The sequence below is a fragment of the Cibotium barometz genome, chromosome 27 (assembly GCF_041138505.1).
Source record: "Cibotium barometz isolate CiBa-2024 chromosome 27, ASM4113850v1, whole genome shotgun sequence".
NCBI lineage: Eukaryota > Viridiplantae > Streptophyta > Polypodiopsida > Cyatheales > Cibotiaceae > Cibotium > Cibotium barometz.
This window is the reverse complement of record NC_141072.1, coordinates 32,123,492-32,132,819: the sequence shown is the minus strand read 5'-3', so window position 1 is coordinate 32,132,819 and position 9,328 is coordinate 32,123,492. Positions and strand designations below refer to the sequence as shown.

Genomic DNA, 9,328 nt, shown 5'->3' with positions numbered 1-9,328 from the left:
GGCACTTTTTACACTAAGTATGCATCACTGGGGAGCTTAGAACTGCTGTAGCTGGAATATTCACCATGGTCAGGTCATGGTCCACAATGCTCAAGTCAAAGTGGGTTGCAGCTCTGGCATTAGGGGTCTCATCCCAACACATGGTTGGGACACTCCTTTCTTTATCGCTTTAAAACGTAACCCCCACCGATGAAAAGGAGAGATCTTACTCTGGATCTCCACTGTTTAACCCACTTCCGTCCCAGTGGTGGTTAAGGTGTGAGATCGGTCTATAAACGACCCTAGGGCTACAATGCCCTTCCCTTAGAACCAAACAATTCCATACCCACGAGGTTCCTCTTCACATGCACCAAATCCCCACTCCGCTCAAGGAGAATGTTGAGACTTGAAAAAAAAAAATGGAGAGGAAAGGGACAAAAACCCCTTCGACATGCAGCCATGGAGGGCATTGAGGGATATCCAAGCTCTCCTTCTTCAACTTTTTAACAGAAGATACAGCAAAGCAAAGGTTCTTCAACAGCTCATAAAGAATATACATTTCATGGACTTGGGAATTACAGTTCAAAGTAGTACCTTGGAAATGAATGGCAGCAATTTACAGTATGAAATAGGGATAGCAGCGTACTTTACAGCTTGCATCATGCAAGTGATGATTCGGATACAACCGACGTGCATACGCAATTGTGATTAGGAGGATGTTAGGCCTGTACAGTGCAAAGGCAAGGCTAGATCAAAAGATTATACTTCATTTTTGGCTACTTGATTCTATTGGTGGTGGTATCTACACCCCAGTTCACGCAGCAGCAGCCTGTTCTTCAAACTCGGGCTCTGCCGGAGGCAATGTGCACACCAGGTGGCGATCTCCGTAAACGTTGTCCACTCGTCCTAAAAAACATATAGAGAGTTAGAAGGGTTATATACCCTACCTAACAGTGTTCATGGGGGCAAGATTACCTGTTGACGGCCAGAACTTGGAAGCACGAACCCAAGATGCAGGGAAAGCTGCAACCTCCCTTGAGTATGACCTCGTCCAGTTTTCAGCCAGCACAACCGCTGCAGGATGAGGTGCACCCTGAAATAATTGAGAAAAGAATCACCCTTAACTGACTGTGTCCAGCCCAATGCAAACCCATCGGCACATCGCACCTTAACCACGAGCTCACCTTCAGCACATTGTCATGCGGGCTAGAAGCCCCACTCTCAATAGCCTGGATTTCTTGCCGGATTGAGATCATCGCATTACAAAACCGATCAAGTTCAGCCTGTACACACACAACGGAGGAAAACAATTTTATCATAACATAAGAAGCAGCCCCTCAGACCCCGGTCTTTTCAGGACTCTGATGTGCATGTACATGAAGCCTTTGGCTGTTTGATTTTTAACTAATTCTTTTTTCCGGAAAAAAAAAGGGAAGCAGCCCCTCGGAATGTGATAGCCTTATCTAGCGCTTAAGACGAGAACCCCCTAGCCTTATCTAGGTAGCAATGCAGTTGACGTTAATCCACTATAACCCAACTGATACTGCTGCCTTACACAGTATCAAAATCACATTAGCACATGCTTTGGCATTTCCACAAAAGCCAGAAACAGAAATCCAATTCCATGCCTACTATACCACAAGGCACCACGCAAATGATGTCGGGAAGACGTACCTTGCTCTCACTTTCAGTTGGCTCAATCATTAGAGTTCCAGGCACCGGCCATGACATGGTGGGCGCATGATAGCCATAATCAATCAGGCGTTTAGCAATGTCCTCTGCCTCTAAACCTGCACTCACCTGCAGAAAAAACAAGCAGAGACCATTAAGTAGCCAATGATGCATCCCATGACCAAAAAGGCACAACTGTATGTCATGGAAATTCTACCTCATTCTTTTGTGGCATAGATCTAAACACAAGAAGAGACTGTACTCTTCGTGTCTAGATATAACATACCTTAAACGGTCTCAAATCAATAATGAACTCATGGGCGCATGTGCCGTTCTTTCCCCGAAATAGAACTGGGTAGTAACTCTGCCCCCAAAAAGAGAACAATTAAATATTTCATGACCCTGCCCTCTGCATGTACACACACGCATACATACATACATGTACTCTCTCTCTCTCTCTCTCTCTCTCTCTCTCTCTCTCTCTCTCTCTATATATATATATATATATATATATATATAGAGAGAGAGAGAGAGAGAGAGAGAGAGAGAGAAGGAACATTAAAGCAAGAGGAAGTATACGCATGAGAGGGAGAAAAAAGAAGGGAATAGGAAGAATAAAGGAGGAACAGAGGCCCATTTCTGGAGAGACATCATCAACATTAATAATCACTTATGTATGAGCATTACCCTGGGAAAAAAATAGCACTTGTCTTGCACATAAAAAGTGATAATTGAGAATTCAATATTACATTTGACCAATCATCCAAAACTGAGTGCACACACAGCGTACCAAAGGGCAGGCCAAAGAAGGCAAGGAGCAAACAACGGTCAAAATGAATTAAAACATTAGAATGTTACCTCTAGGCGCTTCGCCATGTAGTTAGCATTAAGGATTGCCAACTTTGATGCGTCGATCAGCCCCGTGGAACCCATCATCGCAATGTAGGAGTAAGAAATGGGTAAGATCAAAGCTGACCCCCACGGTGCTGCAGAGATGGTGCCCATAGGTGAAAGCTTCTCCTTAGGTTGAGGGATTCCCCCAGTTGATACCTGAGAAAATTAAACCAAAATGATATGTTCTTACTAAGACCCTTACCGTAATAATATATACCACTAGTATGCCCATTTTGAATCAGATGCAGATTGAAAGCCAAACCTACTAGCATTGTCTTCAAAGGAGACCCAAAGGCATCAAAAACACAGAAGTCTAACAGATGCTTACCACCGGATGGGATGGTAAAAAGGGTGCAAGATGTTTTTTTACACCAATAGGCCCCATGCCTGGACCACCACCTCCATGGGGGATGCAAAAAGTCTTGTGCAAATTTAAGTGACAAACATCTGCTCCAATGTGTCCTGGGCTTGTTAAACCAACCTGATGAATGGATTGACAACAGCAGGTCAGCCAGATACACACTATAAAACAGATGTTCAAGCAAAAAAGATAAACACACTTTGTTTTCCCTACCTGGGCATTCATATTTGCACCGTCCATGTACACTTGCCCACCATTTTTGTGAATAATGTCACAAATCTCGTCAATTCCATCCTCATAGACACCATGTGTTGATGGGTATGTAACCTACATAAAATTTACAAAATACAATGAGGCTCGACACAACCTCCTCCCTTGGCACAGGCCACCCCCACGGGAAAGTGTGAAGGACATAAATGCACTTTCACACCGATTTTCTAGCTTACCATGAGAGCAGAAAGCTTGTCTTTATGAGCCTCGGCAGCTTTCCTAAGCTCCTCAATATTCACGTTACCTTTATCATCTGTACCCACTGCCACAATTTTCATTCCACACATGGCCGCACTTGCCGGGTTTGTCCCATGAGCTGAGACTGGGATGATGCAGACATTTCTGTGATAGTCACCCCTCGCCTGCATCAAAGTTGATGAAGCTCTCAGACATTATCATTTACCTATCCATGGATGCTTCTTGTGCCACGTGAGCACAAGGGTATATAGGTTGCTTACATGATGGTATGCGCGGATAACCATAAGACCTGCATACTCTCCAGCAGCACCAGCGTTAGGTTGCAAAGATACAGAGTCAAAGCCCGTAATTTCAGCTAGAAGCTCCCCCAAATCTTGAAACATTTCCTGCAAATACACTTAAATTGATCAATACCAGTGTGGACACCAAGAACATACGAGAAAAGGGAAGTACGTAAAACATCCTCTAAAAGAGACTGTACAAAACCTGAAAACCCGCAGTCTGATCCAGGGGTGCAAAAGGGTGAAGGTTGGCAAACTCCGGCCATGAAACAGGCATCATTTCTACTGTAGAATTGAGCTTCATAGTGCAAGATCCAAGAGGAATCATGCTGTGGCACAGGGACAAATCCTTTGCTTGGATTCTATGTAGGTACCTTAACATCTCATGCTCAGAATGATACCTGCCAATAAACAACAATTATGAACAAAAGACTTCAGAACTGATTGATTTTGACATTGCTCTCCCACAGTCAAAAATGCTCTCAAAGCACTTACATGCTGAAAACTGGATGCGTCAAGTACACACTGCTGCGCTGCACAGCTGCCGAAAGGGCCACATCTACCTCAGGGGCAAGGGCCTGGGCAGAGAAGTTCACCTGAACTCAGAAGAAAAGTAATTGCATTCATCAGTAACCTCTTGCAGCACCTTATAAACTCATAATTAGATTTTACAACCAACAAGATGACATATACTCACGGGCTTGCCATTAGCAAAGATATGGAAAAGCTCATCTACATCCTCAAGCGTTGTAGTTTCATCCATGGCAACTGTTATCTGTTTACATTACAAACTCCCAGCTGTAAACAATGTGAAATAAAAAGTTGGATACACATAGCCCAACCTCCTGGGTCATGGAGGCAGGGGCTTGGACAGCCAAAGAATGCACATTCAGTACTCACACTCATAATGTATTTGCCATCATGGACGGGCCCTTAATGAGCAACTAGCATAAAGAATGTTAGGACCAGAAATTGAACCTTGTCCAAAAAGTTTAACCCATGGAATGAGCAGCTATTGCAACCAAACTTACTGTCTTTTCATCCAAAACTCGTAAGTTGACACCTTTCTTGACAGCAGCTTGAGAGATGGCACTTGCGTCAGGCACTCCAACCTTCACAGTGTCAAAAAATGGCTTCTTATCTACCTTCACATGATCAAGTTTCTGGATTCCTGTAGCAAAGGTGCTTGCCAAGCCATGTACTCGCTCTGCAATCTGTTTCAATCCCTCTGGCCCATGATAGACAGCATACATAGCAGCCATGTTCGCTAGCAGTGCCTGTGTTTTTGAGACTCTTCAGGAAAATTAGTAAAACTTCTAAAGCTGGAGCTAACGACACATAAAGAAGCCTACTAACAACAATATGGCAAGTTCATAACCTGAGCAGTACATATGTTGCTGGTTGCTTTTTCCCTCCTGATATGCTGCTCACGGGTCTGCATAGCCATTCGCAATGCTGGTTTCCCACTAGCATCCACACTCACACCAATAATCCTTCCAGGCATGGATCTTTTATACTCTTGAGAGGTAGCCAGGAAAGCTGCATGGGGACCACCATAGCCCATGGGTACACCAAATCGCTGTGCAGAACCCACCACCATGTCAGCCCCAAACTCTCCAGGCGGGCGTAGCATCGTTAGAGCTAGCAGATCTGTAGAAACCACCACCTTCGCACCATTTGTGTGGGCAGTTTTGACAACCTCTGACAGGTCAAGTATCTCACCATCTGTGGTTGGATATTGTACAAGAATACCACACACATCTTTGTTGCTGTAGTCAAAGTCTTTCAAGCTGACTACCTTCACAGTTAGATCAAAGCCAGCAGCACGGGTTTTGCAGACATCAATGGTTTGAGGGTGGCAATGGTCAGCAATGAGGAAAGTTGTCTTCTTACCCCGGGAGACACTGCTGCACATGGCCATGGCTTCTGCTGCAGCAGTGCCTTCATCGAGGAGGGATGCATTGGACATGGGCATGGCAGTGAGATCTGTGATCATGGTCTGGAAATTCAGCAGGGATTCAAGCCTACCTTGGGCGATCTCTGCTTGGTAAGGGGTGTATTGGGTGTACCATCCAGGATTCTCAAGAATGTTCCGGAGGATGACTGGGGGGACATACGTGTTGTAGTACCCCATGCCAATGTATGACTTGAAGACCTTGTTCTTGGAAGCAAGGGTTTTCATGTGATCCAGCATTTGAGCTTCTGTGAGGCCATTGTTGAACTTGGGCAGCTTCATTTCTGGTCTCAAGATGCTCTTGGGCACTGTGGCATCTATTAGGGCATCTAAGGACTCGAACCCACAGATATTAGACATCTTACCTTGCTCTTCTGGTGTTGCACTGTTGTGGCGCCGTGGGAACGTGTCGCTGGGCTTCAGAGCTTCGACGGAGATGCTGCGTGCAGCCCCCGGGATGGAGAAGAAGCTGGGCAGCCATGTAGGAGGCCGGGAAACCGGGCCGCTCTTGTGAGAAACGGAGACAGCACTTACTGCTGAGGCAGAATGAGGTAGTGGGCGCCCAAATTGCTTGCGCAGATGCTGTAGCGCTGCTACTCGGCGAAGGCGAGAACCTATGATCGCAGACATGATGGGCGAGGGGCGCAGAGAAAACAAGCTGAATGAAGAGACGCAAAATCTATTTCGGGGAACCAAACCCCTACCCTAATGTGACAAGCTGCTGACCTAGAATTTTACACTCTCCCCACGGATCAGCTGCTTGCGCCTTGTGGTGAACAAGACCCAGCAACAACCCAAATGGGGGGAGGAGGGATCTGGGAGAGAGGCGCCTCAGAAGCCCTGGGGTGTATGGGCTTCAGAAGCTATGCTTGCTTATGTACACAGCACAAATCGTGTGCTTATGACTTCTCCACCCAAGCCCACTTGGTTCTTCTACCACTCCCTGGAGTCGGAGAGTTGATGGGCTTTCCTGGTGGTGGGGGTGAGATGGAGGGTAGAGTGTGCCTTTTGTTTGTGTGGTGGGTGGCTTTGTGGGCGCCCACCTTCCCCCCTCATCTTTCTTCACGAACAATTCTGGACCATTTTCTCCTTATCCCAAAAGCTTCATCCAAGTGGCAACGCCTCGTGTGCAAATTCTGAAGGTGAGATTTGGTGGGAAGGTGGGAGGCTCAACTTCAAACAGCAAACCATGAGAGAGATAGGGATTGCTTATCCTTTCGGAAAGCAGAAAGCAGACCAAATGAGCCCACCCGCCTTCTTCTTGCCAAGCATTGTTACTCGGAAGATACCCATATGTTTAGGAGAGTGTAGCAAGCGTGGGCACTCTTTTATGAACAAAACATAATTGTTTGGTACCCTTGAAAAGTTTTTTTCCCCTCATTTGAGCATGTGCTAGGAATTCATCAAAAAAGTGCATCACTTTCTCTTATTCTCGAGGTAAGATCCATAGTATGTCAAAAGTCTCCATTCAAATATACCAGTTTAATAGGCCATGGGTTATGCAATGATAGGCCATGGGTTGTGCATTGCATGAGTGGTCAAAGTGTTCAACTCTACATCCCAATTTCACCGTGTCACTTAAGATTTGAACATACAAAGACATACATTTTCTTATCCTTTGTTAGCCTTTATAATGGGTCCATTTTCTTCCCAAAAAATGTAGTTTCTAAACGTGAAAAGTTACATTGATTTAGAAAATTTGAAAATAAAATTTGTAGAGTCAAATTTGTATTAAAATGATTACAATGTTATCATTCCTACTCAAAATCAACGGTATGTATGGTACCCAACATAATGCATGTCCATTCATGTCATGAAAGAGGGTGCTCAATTGAGAAAGTTGGTGTGGTGGGTCAAATGATGGAATATGTTAAGGAGAGCGCAGTTCACAAGGCCCCGTTAGAAGACCCACTCCAGCATCGAGGAGGAACGCTTAAGAAAATTAAACAATAGAAGTCAAGACTCATAAAAAACACCGGTGAATGGTCAGCGCGAGTGGGTGGGTGGTGTGGGCGACGCACGTTGTACATGCAAAGCTAATCACCTTATCTATAGGAGAAGAGTGGATGCAAGGAGATGGCGAGTCTGGGGCGTAGGAGGTCCGTAGTTGGGACAACTGGGATCCTGAAGATTGTGAAGCCATGAAGCAGTCCCGTGAAGCAGAAGAGGAGCCCTAAGACGCGAAGAGGTTAGCAAACAGACTATGACCTAGCAATCCTTCAGAAGATGATCTCTAGGAAACAACATGGATTCATAAAAGGCAAATCCATTTATGAGAATATCCTAGCTACTATGATTGGAAGAGATATAGCTAAAACAACCAACCAAATCTGTATTATGCTCTAGCTAGACCTAGAAAAAGCTTAGGACAGGATTCAATGGTCTTTTGTGGCAAGGGTCATGGAAAAACTGGGATTTGGCCGCACGATAGCCTCTTGTATCTTTCACTCTTTCTCTTGGAGGATTCTCCAGCCTTCTCTTTCTTAAATGGCAGGCTAGGGGCTTTGAAATCAAAAGGTCAGTAAGACAAGGATGCCCACTTTCCCCTTTACTCTTTGCAATTACTTCTCATCCTCTGATTATGGCCCTGGAAGAGGCTAGTGAAAAAGCAAGGATAGTGGGCCTGAAGTTGAAGAGTGGGGAGCAATTGATAATCAAGTGCTTTGCTGATGACTCCTTGCTATTTTTAAGGACTGGCAGTGATAATGTGAGACAAGCCTTGTCCATAATCCTGGAATTTGCTGATGCTTTTGGTTCCAAGTGCAACATTCAGAAGACAATGACTTTGATCTAGAGAGATGGAATTGTGAGGTGGTTAGGAGAGGCCGAATTATCAAGCATTTGAGGATCCCCTTTGGAGTGGAGGTCACCAATAAACAGCTATCGGAGTGGGCCATAGAAAGATTTCTTTAGAAACTAAAAAGTGGGAAGGAGTAAGGGTCCCATTTCATGATAGACGAACTATATGTAACATAGTTTTGAATGCCTACATCATGTTTCTGTCCCTAGTCATTAATTTTGGCAAAGCTCAATGGAATAGGATCATAAGTCCTATTAGGGACTTCCTTTGGAGGAATAGCACCATAAAACAAAAGAGTGGCTGTCTGGCTAGCCTAGGACAAAGTAAGCTTGCCAAAAATGGATAGAGGCTTGGGGATTTTGCATCTTTCCACACATGCTCTCTCTTGCTAGAATTGCTCTCCTTCTTCCCAAATGTCTACTTCAGGAGGAAATATGGTCTAGAATGTGCAAGGATGTGGTAGAAGACTCCTCTGTCCTTCAAAAAGGTACATGGATGGGACTCGATTGGAGAAACAAGCTTTTCTCTTTTGCCCCCCTTAAGATCTCAAACTCCCTCTTTTGTAGCTTCTTAAGTGGTATGTGGAAAGAAGTGTTGAATCTGTCCTATTGGGATGACTGCCCTAGAGCTACTAGTAATTCTTTTCTTAGTCTAGGGATTTGGTGGTCCCACAACTTCAATCCTCCTTTGGCTCTGTTAGATGTTACTCTAACAAAGAAACTGAATAACAAAGGTCTCAGAAGACTTGCTGATTGTTGGGACTCGGGTAGGATGGAAAGAGTTGGATCAGTCATAGAATTTGGCTTACTATCTAGAGAAAGACACCTGGTTGGACAGATGATGGTAGAAATTTAGAAAGTGTGGGTCTCTACTGCCTTTGATGAATCTTGTTGGCTCAAAGATTGGATGTGGTTTAATGG

At 44.7% G+C, this 9,328-nt stretch overlaps 1 protein-coding gene across 1 annotated transcript; it reads right to left on the bottom strand.

The window, feature by feature from the left end:
* Positions 1-493: 493 nt before the first annotated feature.
* On the bottom strand, positions 494-6,909 carry LOC147623290 (glycine dehydrogenase (decarboxylating), mitochondrial-like). The gene is made up of 15 exons (XM_086821401.1): positions 5,033-6,909; positions 4,686-4,931; positions 4,352-4,429; positions 4,150-4,250; positions 3,860-4,055; positions 3,634-3,759; positions 3,352-3,537; positions 3,119-3,232; positions 2,873-3,025; positions 2,509-2,700; positions 1,937-2,014; positions 1,654-1,779; positions 1,164-1,262; positions 955-1,072; positions 494-885 (listed from the first exon to the last, which is right to left on the bottom strand). The coding sequence occupies exons 1-15, from the start codon at positions 6,236-6,238 to the stop codon at positions 794-796; spliced, it is 3,111 nt and encodes a 1,036-aa protein (XP_086677527.1). The 5' UTR covers positions 6,239-6,909; the 3' UTR covers positions 494-793.
* Between the last annotated feature and the right edge of the window lie 2,419 nt (positions 6,910-9,328).

What these genes read in the sequence shown, in the direction of transcription:
- LOC147623290 (XM_086821401.1), bottom strand. Translation starts at nt 6,238, where the DNA reads ATGTCTGCGATCATAGGTTCTCGCCTTCGCCGAGTAGCAGCGCTACAG. An exon ending in ATCAGACTGCGGGTTTTCAG is followed by an intron (nt 3,760 to 3,859) that starts GTTTTGTACAGT and finishes GTGTATTTGCAG; the next exon opens with GAAATGTTTCAAGATTTGGG. An exon ending in GTGCAAATATGAATGCCCAG is followed by an intron (nt 3,026 to 3,118) that starts GTAGGGAAAACA and finishes TCCATTCATCAG; the next exon opens with GTTGGTTTAACAAGCCCAGG.